A 26,400-nucleotide genomic window follows, 5' to 3' on the forward strand; every position below is an offset into this window, starting at 1 on the left:
ATCCACACCATCCTCCAGATCATTTATGAAGATATTGAACAAAACCGGCCCCAGGACCAACCCTTGGGGCACTCCACTTGATACCGGCTGCCAACTAGACATGGAGCCATTGATCACTACCCGTTGAGCCCGACAATCTAGCCAGCTTTCTACCCACCTTATAGTGCATTCATCCAGCCCATACTTCCTTAACTTGCTGACAAGAATACTGTGGGAGACCGTGTCAAAAGCTTTGCTAAAGTCAAGAAACAATACATCCACTGCTTTCCCTTCATCCACAGAACCAGTAATCTCATCATAAAAGGCGATTAGATTAGTCAGGCATGACCTTCCCTTGGTGAATCCATGCTGGTTGTTCCTGATCACTTTCCTCTCATGCAAGTGCTTCAGGATTGATTCTTTGAGGACCTGCTCCATGATTTTTCCAGGGACTGAGGTGAGGCTGACTGGCCTGTAGTTCCCAGGATCCTCCTTCTTCCCTTTTTTAAAGATTGGCACTACATTAGCCTTTTTCCAGTCATCTGGGACTTCCCCCGTTAGCCACGAGTTTTCAAAGATAATGGCCAATGGCTCTGCAATCACAGCCGCCAATTCCTTCAGCACTCTCGGATGCAACTCGTCCGGCCCCAAGGACTTGTGCACGTCCAGCTTTTCTAAATAGTCCCTAACCACCTCTATCTCCACAGAGGGCTGGCCATCTCTTCCCCATTTTATGATGCCCAGCGCAGCAGTCTGGGAGCTGACCTTGTTAGTGAAAACAGAGGCAAAAAAGCATTGAGTACATTAGCTTTTTCCACATCCTCTGTCACTAGGTTGCCTCCCTCATTCAGTAAGGGGCCCACACTTTCCTTGGCTTTCTTCTTGTTGCCAACATACCTGAAAAAACCCTTCTTGTTACTCTTGACATCTCTCGCTAGCTGCAGCTCCAGGTGCGATTTGGCCCTCCTGATTTCATTCCTACATGCCCAAGCAATATTTTTATACTCTTCCCTGGTCATATGTCCAACCTTCCACTTCTTGTAAGCTTCTTTTTTATGTTTAAGATCCGCTAGGATTTCACCATTAAGCCAAGCTGGTCGCCTACCATATTTACTATTCTTTCGACTCATTGGGATGGTTTGTCCCTGTAACCTCAACAGGGATTCCTTGAAATACAGCCAGCTCTCCTGGACTCCTTTCCCCTTCAAGTTAGTCCCCCAGGGGATCCTGGCCATCCGTTCCCTGAGGGAGTCGAAGTCTGCTTTCCTGAAGTCCAGGGTCCGTATCCTGCTGCTTACCTTTCTTCCCTGCGTCAGGATCCTGAACTCAACCAACTCATGGTCACTGCCTCCCAGATTCCCATCCACTTTTGCTTCCCCCACTAATTCTACCCGGTTTGTGAGCAGCAGGTCAAGAAAAGCGCCCCCCCTAGTTGGCTCCTCTAGCACTTGCGCCAGGAAATTGTCCCCTACGCTTTCCAAAAACTTCCTGGATTGTCTATGCACCGCTGTATTGCTCTCCCAGCAGATATCAGGAAAATTAAAGTCACCCATGAGAATCAGGGCATGCGATCTAGTAGCTTCCGTGAGCTGCCGGAAGAAAGCCTCATCTACCTCATCCCCCTGGTCCGGTGGTCTATAGCAGACTCCCACCACTACATCACTCTTGTTGCACACACTTCTAAACTTAATCCAGAGACACTCAGGTTTTTCTACAGTTTCGTACCGGAGCTCTGAGCAGTCATACTGCTCCCTTACATACAGTGCTACTCGCCCACCTTTTCTGCCCTGCCTGTCCTTCCTGAACAGTTTATAACCATCCATGACAGTACTCCAGTCATGTGAGTTATCCCACCAAGTCTCTGTTATTCCAATCACGTCATAGTTCCTTGACATCACCAGGACCTCCAGTTCTCCCTGCTTGTTTCCAAGGCTTTGTGCATTCGTATATAAGCACTTGAGATAACCTGTTGATCGCCCCTCATTCCCAGTATGAGGCAGGAGCCCTCCCCTCACAGACATTCCTGCCTGTGTTTCCTCCCGGTATCCCGCTTTCCCACATACCTCAGGGCTTTGGTCTCCTTCCCCTGGTGAACCTATTTTAAAGCCCTCCAAATTTGCTGAGAGTGCAATCCACACCATCCTCCAGATCATTTATGAAGATATTGAACAAAACCGGCCCCAGGACCGACCCTTGGGGCACTCCACTTGATACCGGCTGCCAGCTAGACATGGAGCCATTGATCACTACCCGTTGAGCCCGGGTAGTGATCAATACAATACAAATGTATTTTCAAATGTATTGATTCCAATTTCAGTATAGACTACAAAGTGTACACCGCTCACTTTATATTATTTTTTATTACAAATATTTGCACCAGAAAGTGAGAACATTGGACTTTTTTAGTCAGCATTGCAAGGTATTTACACGCCAGATATGCTAAATATGAATATGCCCCTTCATACTTCGGCCACCGTTCTAGAGGATATGCTTCCATGCTGACGATGCTCGTTTAAAAAAAAAAGAAAGCCTTAATTAAATTTGTGACTGAACTCCTTGGGGAAGCATTGTATGTCTCTGGTTCTGTTTTACCTGCATTCTGCCATATATTTCATGTTATAGCAGTCTCGGATGATGACTCAGCACATGTTTGTTTTAAGAACACTTTCACTGCAGCTTTGACAAAACGCAAAGAAGGCACCAATATGAGATTTCTAAGGATAGTTATGGCACTCAACCCAAGGTTTAAAAATCTGAAGTGCCTTCCAAAATCTGAGAGGGACTAGGTGTGGAGCATGCTTTCAGAAGTCTTAAAAGAGCAACACTCCGAAACTACAGAACCCAAACCACCAAAAAAGAAAATTAACCTTCTGCTGGTGGCATTGGACTCAGAGGATGAAAATGAACATGCGTCGGTCTGCACTGCTTTGGATTGTTATTGAGCAAAACCTGACATCCGTATGGATGCATGTCCTCTGGAATGGTGGTTGAAGCATGAAGGGACATATGAATCTTTAGGGCATCTTGCACTTAAATATCTTGCGATGCCGGCTACAACAGTGCCATGCAAACGCCTGTTGTCACTTTCAGATGACATTGTAAAGAAGACGCAGGCAGCATTATCTCCTGCAAATGTAAACAAACTTGTTTGTCTGAGCAATTGTCTGAACTAGAAATAGGACTGAGTGGATTGTAGGCTCCAAAGTTTTACATTGTTTTATTTTTGAATGCAGGTTTTTTTGTACGGAATTCTAGGTTTGTAAGTTCAACATTCATGATAGAGATTGCACTACAGTACTTGTATTAGGTGAATTGAAAAATACTATTTTTTTTGTTTTTTACAGTGCAAATATTTGTAATCCAAAATAAAGTGAGCACTGAACAATTTTTGTTACAATTGAAATAATATATTTGAAAATGTAGAAAACCTCCAAAAATATTTAAATAAATGGTATTGTATTATTATTTAACAGTGCAATTAGTTTAATCACAATTCGTTTAATCACTTGACAGCCCTACTTTTATTATATGATTACATACTCTTTTTTTCCCTCCATTCCATTGCTTTATTGAGTTTAGGTGTTTGGAAACAGAATGAGACAGAATTTTGTCGTGAATTAATCTGTTGGTCTGAATAACGTAGCTGGAGTCAACGTATCTTAGGTGGAGTTACCGTGGGGTCTACACCGCGGGCGGTCGACGGGAGAAACTCTCCATCAACTTACTTTACTCTTATCATCGGGGGTAGAGTACAAGGGTCGACTGGAGAGCGCTCTGCTGTCGATTTTGGCGGGTCTTCAGTAGACCCGCTAAATCGACAGCTGGTGGATCAATCTCAGACCGTCAGTCCCGACTGTAGTGTAGATGTAGCCTTAGTGTTTGACCATGTTAAGTCACTTACTCTGTCTCTTTGTTCAATATCTGTTAAAATGAGTGTCATACTTTGATGTTTTGAGAAAAAATTCATTAATGTTTTTTTGAGACACTTACGTATTCTATTGATTAGTGCTGTAGAAAAGCCTATACAGAGAAAATGTTAGTGAAAGGCTTGGATGGTATGCAGAGAATGAGGCATCGGGTCACATACTGTAGCTAGAAAAGGAAATACAGAACTGCTGTCTAGTTCAATGACCACTATCCATCTTGAGCACTAAACGAGGTTGGAATCCTGTGAAAAAGTCACTGTGCAATGTGTTTATCATTTTGTGTGTGTGTGTATATATACAAAGGGGTTCAGAGAAGATTATCCAGGCATATTAACATTGCAATTTCCTGACTTAAGTGCTTCACTTTGCAACCTTTGATGGTTTTAACCTTTTTGTATGTAATATATATAGCTATAATACACTCAGCACGCTCCCATGTTTGTGTGTGCATATAATATATGTTAAATTCCTCATTGTAGATGGAATAAAAATCTATGAAGATCTCAGAATATTCCATCTCTTTTTGCAGAGGCAGAAAAGATGAAATCTATGTCACAGCTTGCTGTTCTATCAAGACGATGGAGGCCATCAGAGATGAAGCTTGATTCCTTCCAGGAAGTAGTTCTGGAAAGCAGCAGTGTTGATGAATTAAAAGAGAAGGTGAATTGATTTTTAGTAGTAAAATGTATTCAAGCATAATTTTAAAGTAAATTAAGGCCACATTAATTCTGAATAACGGCATGAACACAGGGATTTGATGCAGTTTAATTGCAGTGATTGCATCTTAGTTACAAATCCCTGGTCAGCTGCAAGTGGCAAAAGACTATCTTGCATGTGGATACCAGTTGAGATCCTAGTAGTAGCTAAGGATTAGGATTTCTTACCATATATAACGTCTTGATGTTGAGTGTCAGAGTTACCAGGTAATCCTCGGCTTCTACTCCATATGAAGCCAGTCAGGACTCTGGGGGAGCATATCTCCTCTCTTTGAGCATACTGTCGCCGGGGCAAGAAGCTTATACGGCTTCAACCTTCCTGAATCTGACCTTGGAGCATTCAGCATGCTCTTCCAACGCAGAGCATGTCTTGCAGTGCGTTTGCCCAGGCGGGGCTCCTGAGGAAGCCAGAGGGCCCTGCACCCCGACTCCGCAGTCAGCCAGTAAAACAGAAGGCTTGTTATTCGACAGGAACACAGCGTAGAACAAAACTTGTTGACACAGAAATCAGTGACTTTCATCCAAGTCCATCTTGGGTAGTCCTGGGCCAGAAGCCCTAGACTCCCACTCCTTCAATCCCTCAAAGCAAACTGCCAGCTTGTTGCTGCTCCTCCTTCTGTTTGTCTCACTTCCCAGGCAAAGAGTCATGTGGTTGTCACCTGGTTGCATCCCCCTTCAGGATCTCCGGTTACGAAGGGCACTGGTCATAGCATATGTGCAGACAGATGGAGCAGCCTCACCTGCCCCAGAGGTCTCAGCCAAAGTCACACACCCCTATTCCCACCACTGAGGTATTGGTGCAGCACCCAGGGAAACTGAGGCACACACAGTATTCATACAAAAGAGTAAAACTCACATAGGCTCACATACAACATAACAAGGGAAAATCCCCACTTTGTCACATCAGAAGTTCAGTTTTCTCATAACTGAACACAAATTAATTGTCTTCATCTAACACAGAATGCATTGGCCTCCTTGTTAAGTGTGGTAGTTGGTCATGAGCTTGTAATGCTTATATGCCAAGCTATATACTGTCTTCCTGTGTGCTTTCAGGTGTAAATTAAGTTACTAATGATAATGAATCCTCTAATGGCAATGGATCCTACCATCTCCAAGACTACTTTTTCACGTAGCGTCATAAAATCTGTGGTTGGCTGCTCTTGCTGCATGCCTTCAGAGTTAATCTCTAGGGAGCAGTTGGCCCCATGGTTTTTATGGCCTCATCTCTTGAACTTGTTCCCATCTGCACTATGCAAAATCTTAAATTTGACATTTAAAATGTGGTACAAGACAGCTTTTCATTCAGTTCTTTTATTTTAGCAGAAGTTAATTGGTGGATGGTGGGGATGATATGATTCATTAGTCGTTTAGCTTTTGTCAGGTTTTTTTGTTTTTTATTTGTATTGATACACACATAGTTGTATAAATAAAATGGTTTGTAATATTGAGAACCAACTCTGGAGCCAAAGATGTAATATGAGGCCTGCAATCACTTTACATCTTGGACCTCACATTAACTATGTTTCTATCTAATTTTTTCTCTCTCCACCATGCTGTTGGAAATTTGATATTGTATAAGGGTCTCACAGAAGTGTCATTTGTGACTCCTCTGTCATGTACCAACTTAATTGCACTAAAAAGCATCAGCTATTTCCTTGGGATAGCCACTGCTTAAAGAAGAATTGCGAAATATGTGATTTTTTTAAATTCATTTTTGTGTCATTGATGCGTCTGAATTTCTTACTGGCCTTTACAATTTAACGAAGACTTACTGATGTTCATATGCTTCACTGTATGATATATTTGCATGAAACTCTTTACCTCACTGAAAGAAATTAATACATTGAAAATGTTTGTTTTACAGCTTAGTGAAATAAGTGGAATACCCTTGGAATATATAGAATTTGCTAAGGTAAGTAGTGTGATGTCTAAATTGTAGATATTGATTTGGGGGTGCATACATCATTATGCCGTTTGGATGATTTATTCACTAAATAATTACTTCTTTCCAGGGGAGAGGCACATTTCCTTGTGATATTTCAGTACTAGAGATCCACCAGGACTTGGACTGGAATCCTAAAGTGTCTACGTTGAATGTCTGGCCTCTCTACATTTGTGATGATGGCGCAGTAATATTTTATAGGTATATATTTTATTGTAGTATAATCAACAAATACTCTATGTATAAATAAGGTTCTAACAACCAACAGAATCCTGAAAAACAGTTCATGCTGAAAATTCTGCTGCTGTTTTGAAGAAGAAAAATGTCCACAATGGGAGCTAAAAATAGAAAATCAAGCATAACTGATTTTTTTTGAGGCATTTCAGTTATAAATTCGTGTTAGACCTTAGTTTCTATTTTACTAATATGTGCTAAATAAATAGTAAGCATTATGCTTGGAAATAAGTGTGGATTTCAGAAGTTTTGGCATTGACTTCATTGTAGCAGGATTTCACCCTTTGTGTTGAATTATGTAGCATTTGCTTAATATTTTACATTAAGCCGTTACGAAAATAAAGTAGATAATATCTTGTTTTAAGGCATTTTTGCCATGATATTATTGAATTGACCTTACTATGTAATATATGTTGACACTATGATAAACATGTGAAATTGGAAGCCATTCTAAGAGATCATGTAATAAGGGAAGCTTTTCTTCCCTAGTAGTACTAGTTTGAAAAATATTGACCTAACTACTTATTCAGGGCCATTGCAACCTGTCTGGCCAGCGTAAATGCTTTTTGTGCACAACACATCCATATCTTAAAACTGAATTATATTTTCTGTGAAATTGTTTTCCATATAAGGGTGAAAATGACTTCCGTGCAGGGGGCCAGCACAAGGCATAAGCAGCACTGAAGGCCTCAGAAATGGGCTCTACAACTAATTCCTAAGCCGCTAGGCCACAGCGATTCCAATTGTTTGTCTGTTTCTAGTTACTCTCTGCAGTGTGCGCCATTCAGATGGTCATCTAAAATATTGCCTGCTTTTTCATCTGCCTGACAAAAGGGGAAAAAAATCTGTTAGACAAACAGTACTAAAATAATTTGAGGGTGTTCTATTGGCCTTGTAGTTTGGTTAGTTCAGAATGCAGTTGTTACCTCATAAAATCTTCCGTTTATTCTGTAGTCTGAAGTTACTTGAACAAAGTTTTTGAATTAAGGGATAATATGAAGGCTGCGCTATTATACAGAACAGTAAACAAGTTCCTAATTGGATATATTTTATCCTGAACAAATTAGATTTGGAACATGGGACTTCAGCCCACTGCTAAATTTTTTCATCAATTTGGGATCTGGGGATAGCAGAAGAAAAGAGGGAGGTGGGTAGTGTTGTGGACTTGAGGAAGAGCCGAAAATAAAAGGGGTTTGTGTGTCCTGTGGAGCAGCTGACTGGCATATAGTCAAAAGCTGCTGCTGTGCTGATTGGCTAAAGAGTAGAGTGGCAGCTGAATAGGAGGAAGCTGTGTTGCCAGGCACGCGTGGAGAGGGGCTAACTAAGAGTGAAGAGGCAGTGTGAGGCTTGATGAAGAGGAGCTTTGAAGTGAACTCGGAAAGCTGGCTTAGTATAAGGCTTGGTCAACACTACGTAGGTTGACATGAGGCAGCTTATGTTGACCTAACTCTGTGTCTACTTTACAGCCTTGCTCCTGGCCGATATACCTGCCCTACTACACCAACATAACTCTGCCTCCATGAGAGTCATAGGGCTTATGTTGGTGTAGTGAGGGTGACGTAGTGTCTGTATATAGGACTCGAGGTGCAGATCTCCCCACTGAAGGCAAGAAGCCCCAGGTGGCTTCCTTCTGCTCCCAGCTGGGAGTGGGAAGATGAGAAGCCTGGGGAGCAGTTGGGTTCCCAGCAGGGAGCTGCATGGCACTGAGAGCGTGGGATCTCAGCCCCTGCCCCCTCAGTCCCTCTTCAGTCAGTGGAAGTGCTCCTGGTGAGGACGTGCACCACTAACAGAAGGAGGGTAGTGTGGACATCAGCCACCGCAGTAATTACTGCAATGACTGTAAGACAAACTAACATAAGTTGATTTAAGACTGTAGTGTAGACGTGCTTCATGTTTCAACTTTCTAGGAATGCCAAGGCTCTCTGATGGTTCCACACTGCTAAAGTGGCACATTGAAACTAAAAGGTTCATTGAATTAAAATTTAATTGTCTCCTTCGATAGCTGTAGAACCACTCCTTGACTTGAAAGCCCAGATACCTCTTGGCAAATTATATTCCCACCTTCCCTTCTCAATTTACTACTTCAGTATTTCTTTTTGTAGCCAATTTAGCAAAATTTTGGAGAATTTGTGTCTTGTTCTTTGGTTCTTTCTCGTTTCCTTATATTGGCTCTGTTATGTTTAATTCTGAGTGTCTCAGAAAACACTATGCTTTGCACAGAAGAGACTTAAAATGGAGAAAGGTTAAAGACCTGAGAAAGAACCTGCGTTTTGTGAGATACCTTCTGATGCTATATGGTATGAAAAGTCTAGCAGGCTCTTTTGATCCAATGAGACCCCCTCACTTGTATAACTTCATAATTTTACTATAGCTGATTTTTAATCTACAGTTTTATTTGTATTTTAGGGATAAAACTGAAGAATTAATTGAATTGACAGATGAACAGAGAAATGAATTAATGAAAAAAGAAAGCAGCAGACTCCAGAAAACTGGACACCGCATAACCTACTCCCCTCGTAAAGAAAAAGCACTAAAAATTTATCTGGACGGCGCCCCAAATAAAGAGTCGACTCAAGACTGACATTTACTATAACATTTCCCTTGGGGAATTTTTTTGTTTTAAATAATAATTAAAAAAAAAATTCACTACTACTGTGTAGTGCCATTATGGCAGGACACTCATTAGGTGTAAAGCAATGACACCAGCACTGATTGGGCTGCAGTTTACCAATCAGAAGCTCAGTGCCCAGTCGGGCCACTGTTTGACTTTGAATCATGTTGTGCACTATCGTCAAATGTACTGTAAAGCTAAAGGGATGTGCAAATAAAAAAAAAAATTGAATAGAAAAAATGGGGAGGGAGAGGGAAATGAGTGGAAATGATTGAGGACAATGTGCACATAATAGCTAGTAAAACTAGCATCAAACAGGATACTCATAGCTTAATAATAAAAGCTGTGCAAAGGCCATGAATGAATTCTTTTGTTTGTTTCAATGATACACACATTACCTCATTGAAGGTTTGGAAGTAAATGTAACACACTGGCTTTTGGGAAGCAGCAAAAATGGGGTGAAGATGTAATGGCATTTTCAAAAGCCAGCTCTAAAAGTTGTTGTGTAAAGTTTTTAGAAGAATCCTTGGATTATTCTTCCTTAACACAGATGGTCTAAAACAGGTACCTTTCTAAAGTTACCAGGAGGTCTTGGCTCATTTTGCTCAAGTATTGTAAGGTAACTCTTGAAATAGCTTATGGAAGCAGAAGAGCAACTTTACCATATTGCATTCAATGTGTAAATAAAATCTTCCCTATCCAGTTGGCAGAACTATAGTTCAGCTACTTACCATAGTATTTCTTTTCACATATCAATATTTGTTGTGTACATTTGAAAGTATAGCTGCCTATTTAAATTTGTATTCATTTTATGTTTGGCAATGCTGGGTACTTTAGGGTTGCATTTCCCTTTGTTGATGAGGTTTTTTGGTTGTTTTTTTGTTCTGCTACTTATTTTTGTACATTTTGTTTTTGAAGACTTTATTACAGGTTTGCATTTTCTAGTCCCATTGCAAGTCACACTTTAATTTTTCCTGGAGTTGATTCATAGTTCTCTGTAGTTTGGGCAACGTCTAACACCTCACAGTATAAACTTGCTGGTAGTTCAGTTTGTGGTGCAGACTGATGCAGTCAACATGATTTCATTGCAAATCCTAGAAACAGCAGGTTTTTGCTTCGCTATATAAAGATCAATTGAGAACAAAAACTGTGTAGAATTGGAAATATTAACTAATTTATAACAATCAATAAAAGGTTTTGGTAAACTTTTTCATGCCTGATGCTGTTTACAACAATGAACATGCCAATAAAACATTTGTTCATTCTGTTGTGTTCTTTTAATCATTGAAACTTCTTTGGGTTTTTTTAAACCTGGAAAGAAATTATAGAATTGCTTCATGTAAACCTATAGAATCACTTTTCAAAGGCAGTCTCTGAATTTTAAGGTACAAATACATAGTATCAAGGAGAGTGTTCATACAGGGTATTCTGGTCTAATGTACTTATGTTCATAATAGAAGATTTGTTAACTAATAACTTCCTTTCTGGAAATGAATTCTTTCCCCAGTGCAGAATTTTAGGTTGTGACTCCTTCCCTCCTGCAAATACCAGAAGCAGCACAGACTTGTCTTGTGGGCTGTGGAGTTTGGCTATTTCTTTCCACCTTGACTTGCAGGTGAGTACTTCCAAAGATGTATAGGGATACTAAGGGCTCAGATCTGTCCAGTGACACAAAATAGACAAAGTCAGTAGAACTGTAGCCCCCTGAGGATTCACCCTATGGGGTGGGGAATACCTGCATGGTATAGAGCGTTCATTATGGCTTCATGCCCTACAGTCCGTAACTTAGGTGACATGGGTGTGGGAAGAAAGGGAGCGTTGTCAGAATACCTTAGTGTGCTGACATCTTTGGCTGCTGGAATGACTTTATTATAATGTATCAGCTCTATATATGTAGACATGCAGGGGTATGTCTACACTGCAGTTAAACACCTGTGGCTGGCCCATGTCAGCTGACAGAGGCTGCAGGGCTGTAAAATCATGGTGTAAATGTTTGGGCTTAGGATGGAGCCTGAGGTCTGGGACCCCACAAAGTGCACTGCAATTTTACAGCCAGAGCAGCACAAGCCCAAGTCAGTTGATATGGCCCAGCCACGGGTGTTTAGTTGCAGTGTAGACATACTCTGAGGCTGTCACAGAAGCACTGAAGGCCTTATGGTTGGGAGGACTAGGATACAAGTTGTTCCAGTAAAGGAAATTGTTAGGTACATTTTTTTATTCTGGATCATGACATTTCCTTTATGCTGCTAGGCACTTGGGGCATAGCAGTTGCTAAGGGAAAACTAGGAGTGGGAGAGAGGAAAAAGTAGGATAAAAGAAGAAAGATTTTAGTTAGACTAGTTTTTAGGGAAGGGGGAAATCTTAAATACAACTGTTTGGAGCACCTTCATGCTCGGAAGATGCTTCAGAGGAAAGTTTAAGCCTGGAGAGCTTAATAGAAGTCTTGATGGATGACCACAAGACAACTTTAGAGATTTCCTTTCTGGTGACTGATGCCCTTTTGGCACAGGATACTGCAGTAGAAGTGGGTTCTGATTGCTTGTGGGACTAGTATTCGAGCAGCTGTGTAGGCATTGGTAAAACAGAATTTAGGTTTAGAATCTTTCAGACCTGGGCACTTAATGTGAGAAGAAACAAAAAGGGATTGACGTTTTCCTAAACATGTTAATTCAGCTAAGCTAAATCTGCAGTTCTTTTCATCCACCGTCTGCTATACTCTTTCAGGTGTTGCGCTCTCAGGAGAAGTGAAACAATAATACATGATGTATGTAGGGGAGAAATCTTGCCTTTCTGAACTATTCAGTAAGACTCCATGCTTCCTAAGAGCAGAGACTTTGTAGACTCTAAACTGAAAGAATTGCGAACAGGGAACATATTTTAGGGAAAGGAAGCATAGGGATTAAATACCTTCCATTCAAATTAAATGGGTCTAAGTACTTGTAGCACTGTGGATGCATCTGCGGTAGAGAAGATAGAGCTGTCTTTTTGGATTGATATGTTGCCATAAGGAACGTCAATACTATTGGTAATCTACCAGAGGCTTGGATGAGTTTGTGTTTTTATAACATTATTTAGCACCAAGAGAGGAGATGCAATGACAGTAATTCTTTGGTCCAAGTCTAGGTCTTTTTCAGGAGATGAAAGGGCTGTTTTTCTGGCATTGATCATGATATAATGGCACTTGTAGGAAAATTTTATTGATTCTTGCTGCTCAATTGTCAAGCTATCAGATTCAGCCTGGATTGAGATACAAGGAGTGGACCTTATGATATGCTGCTTACTGGAAAGATGGAGCGGAGACCTCTACTGGCTCCATAACCTTCCTTAATTATGGGTGGTGACAATGACTACCGCTTCCTCCCTGCTGCCGCCACCTGGCTCCATCAGTCTTTCTAGTAGAAGAAGAGGAGGTGGTGTGCAGCAGCTCTTTTATTATCTGAGTCAGAAAATGTTACCAGTGATCTTTGGTCCAGTGGATCAGATGCTAGCATGAGTCAGGAGACCTGGATTCTATTCCTAATTTTTGCTGCTGACCTATTCAGGCAAGTCACATAATCTTACTGTGGCTGAGTTTCCATCTCTAAGCCCCTTCATTTTCAGTTTAAACCAATATTTACTGAAAAATTCCTCAGTTTTACAAAAACTTTTTTTTTTCTGATTTTCACCCTACTTTTGTATCATTCAAATATAAATATATAAAAATCTTGTTTTATTAGGAAGATACATTGCATGAGATATATGTAGTATGATAATACATTGGTCTGTGTATATGCAAAGCTGCCTCTTGAAGCAAGGCTATGTAATAGTCTTGAAGACCCAATAAACAGGCACACATGCAAGCTCTGAAGTGCGTGCGCATCTGAATATACTGCTGAATCTCATGCCCACCACCTACACATTTCAAGCTGTTGGCTGATAACGGTTTAAAAATTTGACACACTAAAATGGGAAGAAAACGAAAATCTGCATCGAATAAGTTTCAGAACACAAGCATTCAAAGTTTTTAAAAAAACAAAAACAGGAGAAAAGGATGAAGTTGCATGTCTGCACTGCAAATGGTGTGGCCCAATTACTAAATGTAAATATTTATAGGCTAATAGTCCTAAGTCTACACCAATACACTGCTTGTTCAAATGAAAAGTTTTATCTGGGTTTAGAGATGTATTGTTTTCTTAAACTCAGAGATGGCAGAGTTCTGTTTTAGTTCTGCAGCAGACCACATTGATGAACAGAATTCAAAGTGTTAATCTGTTGAGTACCTTTTTCCCATCTTTCTGTCCACCAAAATAACCCTGATATTTACCCAGAAAAATTATGAATAGTTTTTTGCACTGATTTTCACTGGTTTTTGTTGTTAAGGTAATAAACACTGATAAATTCCCAGGGGAAATGAAATGAAATAAAATAACGGAAAATGAAGGACTCGACCGATCTCTCAAAGGGAAAGGAGGATGCTTGCCCTCTTCTGTAAAGCACTACTCCAAGTTGCCTGCTGTGCTGGTGTGTGTGTTCAGAATTGTTACTTGGATCACCCTTGTGTAGGCTGGGCGCCACATCTGCCAGAAGAACCTGTATTACTTAGGTTTGCAGATATGAATTTTGACTGCCCCTTGTCAGTTTTTCTTCCACAGTTAAGTTGTCTGAATGAACCAGGTAATATTTTCATCAAGTGCTACGGAGAGTCTTGAAGAGCCAGTCTGGAAAATGCTTATAGCTCAGGCACTGGAGCTTTTCTGACCTTGATCGTGTTCACTGTGTATATGTAAAAGGTACCCTAGGGTGCTTCCATAGGAAAGGGGAAATTTTAAGCAGATCTGTTGGTTTAAAAGGCAAATTCTAAGAAATTCTACCTTCTCACTCATTTGTACCCCCTAGCTAAACAGCACTGGCTCCTGCTGTTTAATCCCCCCCCCCCCCCCACTTTCCATGCACTCATAAGATTCTGAGTTTAGGCCACTTTTTTTCCCAATTTTTAAACTAATATTTTAAAGTTCTTTCCTGTTCTTCAGTAACTGAAAGTTCATGTACCAGCAGAGGCTGGCGAATAGTCTTTCCTTCACAGAAATTGTTTTGCCCTTCCAAAACGGCCACTATTGCCCACAGTCCTCTGTGGGACTGAGGCCATATATTGACCTCAGTTAACAGCTATTTCTCTACTGCCTGGGCAGGTGGAAGCTGAGGCTGCCTATGACAAAGGTTTTCACTGCCTCCTGTTGTTCCCAAAGCCAGGCTGCCCTCAGGGAAGATGATGTCCTGCCACTCCCAAAATGTTAGGAAGCAGGCACTGGCCGCAGGTGTGGTAAGTAGGTTAATGCCAGTGCTGTGGAGCTATTCGCTGATTGCTATAGCCAGCAACAGGAGTTTCAGCTGTGGCTTAAACTCATTGTGCTGCTGAGGATTGAGGCTTTTCAGGTTATTGCATGACGAGGCTCTGGTGAAGCTGGGTTGTCAAAATTGCAGAGAGATGCTAACGATGGTAGCTTGTCTTCTGTTGGAGTCCTTATGAAAGAGGTTTCTTCCACAGGAATGACTGTGTCCTTCATGCTCCTAACCTCAAACTTGAAGAGTACGAAGAGAATCATTTGCTTTGAGACTCCATAGACCGTTTCATGACCTTTTCTTCCCTTAAGGAACATGGCAAACTAACACAAAGTCCATTTTTTTTCATCCTTTTCATAGTTGGATCTAAGGTCCAACTTCTCCTCACAATAATCTGTCACATCTCTGGAAAAAACCCTCTCCTACTGCTCTAGCACACGATTTATATGGGCCAAATATAGCTCTTCGAAAGGGCTGCTGAATCTGTGATGTTGCCTGATCTTTCTGTAATGTTCTATACAAACTCTGGTCCCACCCCCTGATGTAAAACCTGTGCATGCTTTTTACTGGAGTATATAACCTACCTATAACTGGGGCTCCAGAGCCTTATTAAATAGCCTTATGCCAGGAAGTACTATCCATGAACACAGAAGACTCTGGCAGTATTAGTGGGATAGTAAGCAAGGGTAATACTTTGAGAAGAGCACTTCCTTGAAAGGTTAAATACGGGACTATTTACAGGAGAGTGATGGATCTGGGCTTTTTTATAATAGGCAATCACTTCAAAGCAGGGCAGTTTATAACCATAAGGCTGGCCTGTTGGGGAAGGGAAGGAGAAAAAGATTGTCCCTGTCTTGTGTGCAGGGACAGTCCTCTGGTACAGTAAGTCTGAAACATGCTTATCAATAGCTTGATGTTTGACATCCTGATTAAAAGGAAGAGTGGTGAAGAGTTTTTCAACAGGAACGGGCAAGCTTCATCTATGGAGTACATATCACCCTAATGAATGTGCATTTGTCCCAATCCCATTTTGTTTGTTTTTCAGATGCTGTTAAATGGGATGTTTTCTTTTATATAGGTTTGGAATTTTGAACAAAGTACAATAGAGAGTGGGGGGGAGGAATCCATGCCTTCCTGAAGGTAACAACTGTGAAGGATCATTAATGCTGCAAGGAGTAATATTAACTTCCATGGAGTTGACATTGGCAAATGCTGTGTAGTAGGGATGCCGGTTTAAGGTGCCAGCCCAGTCGCCCAAAACCTTTACAGCTAGTGGTGCTACATGAGTTTGAGATCCTTTGCTGCCACCTCTGTAACCAGTTGAAAGTGAAGTCTGGTCCTCTGTGCTTTCTCTGAACCGAAGGAGAAAGCTCTCCTCCTTCCCAACCTGCCCCAGGCTTCAAATAACTGAGCAGAAGCTATATTTATTGCAACTTCACTGTGATTATATATTTTTTAAAAGAAACACATACATGGCTGAAGACTAATGGCTGAAAATAATCTAAACCAAGAAGTGGGTTCTTCCTCACCCCAGAACAATAACCATTATTCCAAACGTATTTACAGAAAATGCAATGCTCAAAACTTTCACTTTAGGGTCACCAATAATTTAAATGAGATTATGTATGAAACATTAACACTTTGACACATGCTCTTTTCCTCTTAATACCAAACTAGTAAGTTTATTTTGGCACCCAGGACTGAGTAACTAGTCCAAAGAAAACCATAACAGTTAGGCCCCCACTTGCCCTTTGATTTAGTTTAGTCCAACCTTCTGAATGGATAAAAAAAAGTCTGTCCAGGTTTGGGGGAAGGGAATAGGAAGAAACCCCTTTAAAATATCATTTATTGCACTTCTATCCAGCAGTGTGTGTGTTTTCAGGATTTATACAAGCAAAATACTAGACACTTCTAGAAATGTAATTCTTATTGTGTCAGTGACAAATCTGCCCTGTGTTTAATTTAAATCTCATCTCCAAAGAGCAGATCATGAGCCAAGTCAGGCTCCTTTAAATCTGGCTGTTGGGAAGTATTTCCTTCCAGGCTTTCTAATTCCTTCCGCACTGCCTGAATGATGCTGCTGTCTTCATAATCACCAAGCACATCTCTGGGTATCAAACCAAGAAACGATATTTCATCCATGAGCAAAGCGTCTTCCTTTTCATTACTTCCCGTGTCATTAAAAGACACTTCACATACAGGCACAGTGCTGTGGCTGTTGAGAAAGCAAACACATCCTGCCTGTTAGTGTTGAGTTCTTTATTGAAGTGGAAAACTACAACCCCGCCCACACCTCTCTTTCCGGTGAAAGGGAAGAACAAAACTTGCAAATCCATTTACTTGAATAGGTAAGACATCTGATTATAGCAAGTGATTCACAGCTCAGGAAAGCTGAAGACTTGAATTTTTAAAGAAAACCCACAACTCTCTAACAGATTAGATGGATTCCTCTCCCCTTCAGTATTTCTCAGATGCAGCAGTCTCAATTACAATCAGATCAAATAATACTGGACAAAAATTAGGAATACACTGTGCCTTCTAAAGTGTGGTTCAGGTGTTACTGTATCAAACACCACCTGCAATGACAATCCACTACCCCCTTGATAATGACTACACAAATACCAGTAGACGCTTCCTGACAGGCAGGAATAGCAGTGTGTGTTAGGACAATGCAAAAGGCTTTAGACATTTTTATAACCGTGAGGATTTTTTTCCAGAGTTAGTGGTGAAGAAAGCATTCAAGATTTTCAGACCTCACAACACTGAGCAGCTTGCAACTCAGTGCAGAGTGGGGAAATTTCACACAAACAAACCTTGAAAGGGTTCAAAGAGTCTCCATTGAAAAAAGCTTTTGATCCTTCCCAGGCTTTACCTGTGAGTCTGGCATATCAAGCCACTTGCACATGGGCAGCGCTCAAGCACTCCATCTGGTTCCAGTTCCCACGTGATCAGGTTCAGGAGTTTGTTTAAAGGATCATGGCAAGGTTCTCCTTCTGCAGGTAATGGAGTACACACAGGAAACAGAAGATCTGCATGCAAAAATGATAAACCCGTGACAATTTTTGATCCACAGTGTAACTATTCAGTTCTGCATAGGAAAGATTCACAGTGAGCCAGGAGTAGGATTTCAAATCATTTATATTGTGGCTTTGCCTCATGTTCAGGCTCTGACAATCCCCATCCTCTTCATCAAAAGGCCAGCAACAATTTAGCAATAAATGGATAACTTGGCATTTCTGTAATGCCCTTCACCTGAAGAGTGAGTGAGGCATTTTACAACAATGGGTGACCGTGCCCAGGCCACTCTGCAGAGCAGGCAGCAGTGAACAGAAATTGTTAAAACCTACCAGGATTTTTTGGTTCTCGATCTGGGTGCAAGAGCATGTATCTTGTTTTCCAATTTACTTTTTTTTATGATTTCTTTGAAAGGGTTAAATGTGAACTGCAGTTATTCAAAAAATAGGCATGATTACAAGTCACCACAAACAAATGTATCAATCAATCTAGGAAACCCCCTGCTATAAAAAAAGTCTATACCAAAACCAAACTATAGTGACAGATCAAAAAAATCAAAATGGACTCAAGTGGGACTTAGGTTGGAGAGGCCTTATGCTGACCCTCTGCACAGGGGTAAAATTCACCCTTTAGAGAGAGGAGTTATTTACCAGAATGCTGTGCAGTTTGGGACTCTTGACACAGAAAACAAAGATAACCAGAAAAGGAAAGCACTCCAATATACATACATAGAAACTCTGGAAGTACAGGAGTTTCAGGAATATCAGGTCCTGACAAAAACACACACACACAGAGCCCGCTCCCTGACGGTGACTTTTTAATTAACAAAAGCCCTTGCATTGCCATTTTTTAAAAAAAAAAAGAGAGGCAAATGGAAAAGATAAGTTACTTAGCTTGTACAGTAAATGGGGGGTCTTCAAGATGTGTGTTCCTAGAGGTGCTCCACATCCGGATGTGCACACCTGTGCACTCTTGATCAAAGATTTTTGTCAACTATGAGTGCGTGCCTGTGCCATGGACACCCTCATGCCCCGATACAAGGCTATAATGGGAGATGTGGATTCACCACCACTCCAGTTTTCTGAAGCATGGAAGTCCAAGGAGAGACTCCAAAGCAGAGGGGAAGAAGGGTGGGTATTGAACGACCCATAGGGGGATACATCTTTAAGAACTCCAGTTACTGTACAGTGTGTCCTCGCCACCTCCTTTGAATAGTGTCCCCATGGGTGCGCCACTTCAGGAGACTCCAGAGCAGCATCCCCATCATGAGAGGAGGGGGCTGCTGAGGAGGCAGATCGTGGAACAGCCTCACCAGGTGTTTTTTCAGCAGGGCTACTGAGGTAGATTGAGCTCTGGTGGAATGAGTAATGACTCTGAGGGGGTTGAACCTCTGAGGCTTCATAACAGGTTAAGGAGCACCCTCTAACCTATCTGGATAGTCTTTTGGTTGGAAATCACCTGTCCTTTCTGTAACTGAGATGTAAAGCCCTAAAGGGTTTAGTATTCCTAGGCAGAAGACACGGGCTCTTACATCCAGTGTGCTGAAGGTTTAACTCTTCTCTTGAAGAGCGAGGCTTGGGATAAAACACAGGAAGGTGAATCTCCAGGTTGATGTGAAATTCTGAGGAAACCTTGGTAAGGAAGCGAGGGTGTGAACATGGCATCACCTTGTCTTGACAGAACACTGTACAGGGAGTCCACCATCAAGGCTCCAAGCTCCCCATCTCTCTTGGCTGAGGTGATGGTTATGAGGAACATGGTCTTATGGGACTGATGAAGAAGGAAACAGTTTGCCATACTTTCAAATGGGAGTTTTTGTCAGCATCTTGAGGACTAAGCTGAGGTCTCATGGTGGATTTGTACATCTGGGGAGCAATCTTGCTCTATATCTGAGAGCCATCTAGTAGCCTTGAAGTCAAGTGCTGACAGATTCAGATGAGCGTTTGATTCCAATTCCTGGGTGAGGTGGATCAGTTCTGGGGACCACGCCTGCCTTGGCCAAGATGGTACTCTGAGGATGTCAACTAATTTTTTTTGTTTCAATTTGTTAGGACTTTCAGCAACAATGGAGCCAGATGAAAAGCAGTACACAGAGCCAAGGAATGGAGTTGCAGAGAAACCTGTCTGAATAGCCCCAAGTAAGGCTTCTCTAGGGTCTCTCAGAATACCTCATTGTTCAGCTCCCGCTTGTGGTCGGTGCTGAAATGTCTGCTGAGGGAATCCGCCATTGTGTTCTGTAGTCCTCGTAGATACAGATCTCAGCGCTTTATGCAGTGTGATAGAGCCACAGTTTTATAGATTCAGCGCACAAGGCCTGGGATCTTGCACCTCCTTGACAACTGATCTAATACACACTGCTACTCTGTTGTCCAGCATTATGCTGATTGCATGGCCCTTGATGTGGGATAGGAAGTGCTTGCCTCTGTAACAAACTTCTCAGTGCTCCAGTGTATTGATATGGAGGATAGACTCCTGAGGAGTCTATCTTCCTTGAGTGTGAAGCTGAGGTTCTGGCAGTGCCCCTCAGAAAGCAGTATGTAGTGGCGGTCCTTGCGGGAGGATGCTGCAGGAACAGAACTCTCACACCTTTCGTAGATTTTTCCACCAATGGAGAGAGTAGAGAACCCTCCGAGGTACTGACACCCATTCACAGACTGTTTCCTTGGGTTATAGATGATTATTAGGCAGGCTGAAGACAGAGTGTAGCCTTACTAAGAGTATCACAAAAGTACAGGCTGCCATATAGCCTGCAAGTCGTAGACAAGTCCATGCTGTGGTTTGCAGGCTTTTTTGTATCTTTGAAACAAAACTAGACACTGGGGTAAACCTGTTCTTGGGCAAGTTTGCCTGGCTATGGAGGTGTCTAGAGTAGCCCTGATGAAGTCTCTGCATGGAGTGGGTATGAGGATAGATTTTTTTTTTCCATATTGAGGCAGATGTGGATCACCCATAGGGTTGCTACTCAAAGAAGAAAGTTAACTTCCTACAGCTGTTGGGGCTTACCTTAGAAATATTTGGGAAAACTGAATTATTGACCTGTCACGGCCTATCCTTTGCCAGGCCTCATTTATCATTCTCACAGTAGCAAGTGATGTAAAAAGACAACAGAAGTCTTCATGAAAGAGCTTTAAGCAGGTTGTTTTTTCTAAGATTATACAACAGACTTTTACCATTAAGATCACAATTAACCAAAATGATTAAAAGAATGAAACCTGCAACAAATCTTCTGCAATTACTCAAGGACTGAGATTGGTGTATTTTGTAAGATTTTCTGTAAATCTGAATTTACAACATAATATATTAAGCCCGATTCTCATTTACACTAGTGCCCCTTTGCACTGTTCTGGCTGCGGGGCTTAGTGGAGTGGGCACTTGACTAGGACGCAGGAGCTCTATTCCTGGCCTGCTGGGTGACCTTGGGCAAATCACTTTCCCTCAGTTTCCTCATCTGTAAAATGGGGATAATGATACTGACCTCTGTAAAGCACTTTGAGACCTACCGATAAAAAAAAAAAAAAAAAAAGCTACATAAAAGTTAGGTGGTGGTGGTATTTAAACAGTACCTTCATTAAAGCTTTAGTACCTTTGTTCTGTGGAGGGAAATAATCACCTCTTTCATCAACTTTAGTTTTTCCCCCTACAGCTACAGGATTTTTTATCTAAGCATTTTTTATCAAGTCAGGATCTAACTTTGACTTGAGTCAAATTTGCCGTGAAGGGTTTGTATTGCTGAAATCATCTTCAGCACGATACTGGAATTGTACTGCTTCAGATGCAATTATTGTTGGCTCATATCACAGAGGAAACTGGGGTTCAGGGAACAGTGTGTTCCCCTCACTGTATGTCCAGCCCTACACTAGTGAAACCAGTTGATGTTTTGCCACTGGCTTCTATGAGATCAGGAGCAAGATAAGAGTCCCACTTGGGGAAGTGATATTAGCAGTCAGAAGACTTGCCGAAGTTACGCCTTTGCTCCTGTTTCTTCTTAGGGGAGGGGTTTAGAGAGGAGTCCCTGTTGAAGCTCACCAAATTCTGTAGGTATTTTAAAATAAAGAAAATCCTGATGAACATGGAAATAATCTAAAACTGTTCTCTGCAAAGCTGAAAGTCTCCTTTATAGTGCTCTGTGTTTAGAGTTAACAAGGCAAAACTGCATACACCCAACTGACTCAACTTGGACAGTGCCTGAAATGGGCCGCCTTCCTATTCCACATGACATTCCCAGCACTCTGCTACAATGGTTCTAGGCAGCAGAAGTCATCTGAAGTCCAAAGATGTGAGGCGGCTTCCTGGTCATGGGAGAGGCCATTATAGGTAGTAACATAGAAAAAGGGTCTCCCCAGCCTAGAGGAAAAGTTGAGGTTGGGCACTCGTCCTGCAAAAGGGAGGAGGGGCATGAGGGCGACACACGAGACTGTCGTGGATAAGCAGACAAAGGCTTAGGGTTGACTGGGTGGAAAGAGCAAGGCCCAGGCCTGAACAAATTTCTCATTTGTCCTTCACTATGTCAAGCTTCACTTCTGTAAGCCTCAGACTCTCTTGTGGCTAATGGGGTGTTCTGTAGTGCCCTTCTAGTTCATGTCCTATGCAGGACACTGTTGTGTACTGGAGTGCATTGTAATACCCAACAGCTGTTCACGCTAGAACCACACATTTATGCAATCGCCTGTACTGGTGGTCTCCCTCTCTCTAATGGGGGAAGGGCTGTTCAGGGGTAGCAAAAGTGTTTTTTGACAGAGCAAACTGAGAATCTCAAATATTTTCCACTCTACAAGGCAAAAAGTAACACACACTAGGTTTCTCCTTTGGTATGAAAATTGGGCCAGGCTGTTATCGCCTTCAAATGACTGTAGCTGCCCATTACAAACACACTCTACCCTGCGCTCTTCTATTTGCTCACACCATTCCAATCTAGAATGTTTGAAGTATATGTCACTTTCACAGTAATGCAGTCCTGTAGGAAGCGCCTTCTCCTTCCCAACTCTAACTGCATTCTAAAGGCTTTATCACAACACACTCCACAGTAACACAGAGCAAAGGAGAGAATTACCCATTAATTTGCACAGAGATTTAGCTACTTCAGCTGAGTTGAAGATTCTCCTGCGCTATAAAATGAATAGAATAAAAAAGCAAAAGCAGTTTACCTTTCTGAAAAGCACAGCATGTCCCAGGATTACAGTCATGTTGATTTTCACAAATTGTGCCAGTCTTGCCTTTTGAAGCAGCTTCCACACATTCACCCCAGACACAAAGCTGGTCTCCACAGCATTCAACGTCTCGGGAACAAGGCTTAGAAGAAGGGGGGAAAAAATCACTGCAACAAAATTATCTTTTTAGCACCAGCATTGAACTCAGCACTGACGCACACAGCAACCACTGGTAAGGATAAGCACAGACGTAGGGCCCAGATCCTGCAAGCAGCTCTCCGTGTGTTTTCAACTTTAAGCATGTGACTAACCCCACTGGTTGAAACAGGACTACTCATGTGTTTAACCTTAACTGCAAAGGGGAAACTAGATCCCAGAGAGATCTGAATCACTTTAAAGCAGAGCTGCACCCTCTAGCTGGTAATCAAGTGGCTTAAAAGAAAGGACCAACTTCCACCCAAAGGAGGGAAGAGAGAAGCAAAGTCTCTGGAGAAAGATAGTACATTGGGAAAGCTGTTGTCCTAGGAACTAATGGTACATACCTCGGAAGACAACCCTATATGCACCGTGTATCTTTTATATTGATATATTATTTGATTACTCACAGGTTCCTTGTAGTAAAGGAATATGAATGAAAAATACGTCTGGATATGGAGATTCAAAACATTAATGAAAAGACTCTATTTGACTCTTAGCCGATTTTTAAGCACAAGGAGCACTAGCTCCTCGCAGGGCTGTCAATGCTAGAAGATAACCTACTATTGCTACCAGCTGAGGGAGTTAATCCTTTAGCTCAAATGGCAGAGGTTTGCTCTGAAGTTCCCAGATTCAAACACGTAATGACCCATGTGGGAGGGAGTTACACAAAGAAATAATTGAGCATGTTCATGTAGGTGTACGGGCGCAATGTGCAACTTGTCATTTTTATCATGTTAGGCAGCAAAGTCACAATAATTCTTTTTTATAAGTGTCTAAGCTCTAGCTGAAGTGAACAGGAGTTGGATTGAATCCTAAAGCACCAGTGAATAGAATCCTTATAACAGACACAAGAATATGCAGAGCAAGAAAAAGCATTCTGTGTATGCATATTCAGTGTTTGCTGATGTGACCCCCCCCCAACAGAACTTAACCAATAGATCTATATCAGTTTTGGTCTATGGCCATTAACAATGGTTCTTTATGTGGTGAGACAGTTTTTGAAGACCACACAAGAATTTGGTACACTTACTGCATGTTGGGTTTTACAAAGCTGACATAGGTATTCGAAACTGGAGAACTGGCAATATTTCCCTGTCTCACAATCCTCATCAATGATGCACTCCTAGAGAAAGGAATTGAAAACCGCTTGATTAAATAATTGGACTTGCTACTGCTGTTTAACAGACATCACCACTTCTTTGTAAAATACTAGAAGGTCTTAGAAACCTAGAAATGCTTTCATCTCTCTTATACAAGGACTGACACCCACATTTGCATTGGTTAACTGGAAACCATCCTCCACTCCAGATGGCTAGCATGCTGTAACAGGAGAACACTGTGTTACCCTGGCATATTTATACATTGTTGAAAACTATGCAAAAGAGAAGCTTTCAGACAGGCTCAACTAGCTCTTCTCCCTCAAAGTACTGGCAGGGGAGATGGGGAGGGGGCGGGTGTCTCAGCTTCTTATAAAAGGATTAATATCACTGCACCTAGTAACATTAATTCATTTCTTGTTCTGCTCTTCTGGGCATTCCAGGTAAAGAAAACTGAAGACATTTTCCTCAATATGAGGGAACAGATTCAGGGCCCAACGGTGAATGGAGCTGGAGACAGATGGAAGCGAGGCCACACCACAGCAGCAGCCCTAGGAGCAATGTTTGAGGACTGTGTGTGTGGGAGACAGTGCTGTAGCAGCTTCCTAGTCCCGTAAAAGGATGCAGCACACACTCAACTCCAGGCCAGCCACCAGCTCCACACTGCCTCCCCATGGCCCCACTTGGTAGGTTAATGCTGCTGGTTTCTAATCCCCCATAGAACTGTACCTGGCCCCTGCAGGCATGCGACAGTGGGGCTTGAAGGGGGAGAGAAGGCTCTTTTTGCCTTCTCCCTCCCCTTGTGCAGGGCCAGGCACAACCTCTCTCTTGAATATGCTGTCGCACAACTATGACCTCAGCCAAGCTCTCCTGCATTATGTTAGTGTTTCTGTCAGAAAAGCATTTCTACGCTGCCAAAGTACAGCATTCTTTACAGTACTGGCAATCTTAAAAATGATGGAAGCATTTAGCAGCACTAAACTAAGCTTGTATCACAGGGAAGAATGGCACAGTTTTCTTCCTTGTTAATAACAGCATGCTTGCCTTCCTCTCCTTGGGATCATGGGATGCCTGTGAAGCAACACGTTCTGTAGTTTCACTCCAAAACTAATTAGAACCACAAAATTACACAGTGATGTGCCTCTAATCCTAATAATCATTCTTTTAACCCAGTCTAACTACTATAATGCACAATGGCTACATTCCATATATATTACAAGTACCTAGAGCCATATTCTCAGCTGGAGTACAAGCTCCACCGACATCAGACTCACACCAACTTATACCAGCTGAAGTTCTAGACCAGAGGTTCTCAAAATGTGGTCTGTGGACCACCTGTGGTCCACAAGCTCCATTCAGGTGGTCCACGGATAGTTCCCTCTAAGGTGTGTGCCTGGGCGGCCGCACACAAGAGAATGGCCACCCTGCGGCTCCACTAATTAGGTGCCTGGACCCTGGCGAAGACACACATGTAAGGTGAGGTGGTGGCCTTGGGGGAAATAGGGGGTAAGTGGGAGGGGGCAGTGGGGTGAGAACAGGGGGTGGGGGGAATTTGGGATGTGCAGCGCTGCAGCAGCTAGAGAAAGAGGCGACTTTCCCCAGCTCCAGGGCTGTGGCTGCTGGAGAGAGAGGGCCCTCTTTCCCAGCTCCAGGGCTGTGGCTGCCGGAGAGAGAGGGCCCTTTTTCCCAGCCTCATCTCTGTAGCTGCTGTGGTGGTGGAGAGACCCCCGCCTCCTTCCCAGCCCCAGCTCGGGGGCTGCTGCAGCAAGGCAGAGAGGGAACATCCATCGAATTAGAAGGGTAAGACTACTGATATTAAAATATGAGTTGTGTGCTTTTATCTGTAGAACAACAAAAGTTGTTTATTAAGGGCTTTTTTTGTATAGCGCTTTTATCCAAAGCACTTTACAATAGTTAGCTAACGGTACAAACAACATTTGGAAAGATCATTAAGTGGTCCGTTGAGACCCTCAGTAATTTTCAAGTGGGCCGTGCAAAAAAAAAGTTTGAGAACCACTGTTCTAGACTATACAGTCCAAAGTAATGCACCACATTAAGTGCTTTAGAAATGCATTTAATAAAATATTTGGTTTTCCATGACATCGGAATGTTTTACTTCACTATATTAATAACTGGCTTTAATTTAAAAAAAAAAAAAAACCTATTTCAGGACTGGTAACTATTTCAGGAGGACTCAAGCTTAATTCATAAAAAGG

General features: G+C 42.1%; 2 protein-coding genes across 4 annotated transcripts in view; one reads left to right on the forward strand and one right to left on the reverse strand.

Moving 5' to 3' along the window:
• The window catches only part of USP47 (ubiquitin specific peptidase 47), a 94,490-nt gene extending 83,817 nt beyond the window's left edge, over positions 1-10,673 (forward strand). For all 3 annotated transcript variants that reach the window (XM_077818413.1, XM_077818416.1, XM_077818415.1), the window contains 4 exons: positions 4,435-4,565; positions 6,486-6,533; positions 6,634-6,764; positions 9,204-10,673. In XM_077818413.1, the coding sequence (XP_077674539.1) occupies positions 4,435-4,565; positions 6,486-6,533; positions 6,634-6,764; positions 9,204-9,378 (485 nt within the window). In that variant the 3' untranslated portion in view covers positions 9,379-10,673. The remainder of the gene's footprint in view (positions 1-4,434; positions 4,566-6,485; positions 6,534-6,633; positions 6,765-9,203) is intronic.
• Positions 10,674-16,209: 5,536 nt separating this feature from the next.
• Positions 16,210-26,400, reverse strand: part of DKK3 (dickkopf Wnt signaling pathway inhibitor 3) — a 44,953-nt gene continuing 34,762 nt past the window's right edge. The window contains exons 5-8 of the mRNA XM_077820105.1: positions 24,118-24,210; positions 22,887-23,031; positions 17,600-17,756; positions 16,210-16,942 (exon numbers count right to left, since the gene is read on the reverse strand). Of these exons, the coding sequence (XP_077676231.1) occupies positions 16,690-16,942; positions 17,600-17,756; positions 22,887-23,031; positions 24,118-24,210 (648 nt within the window). The 3' untranslated portion in view covers positions 16,210-16,689. The remainder of the gene's footprint in view (positions 16,943-17,599; positions 17,757-22,886; positions 23,032-24,117; positions 24,211-26,400) is intronic.

Source organism: Eretmochelys imbricata, chromosome 6, assembly GCF_965152235.1.
Source record: "Eretmochelys imbricata isolate rEreImb1 chromosome 6, rEreImb1.hap1, whole genome shotgun sequence".
Lineage (NCBI taxonomy): Eukaryota > Metazoa > Chordata > Testudines > Cheloniidae > Eretmochelys > Eretmochelys imbricata.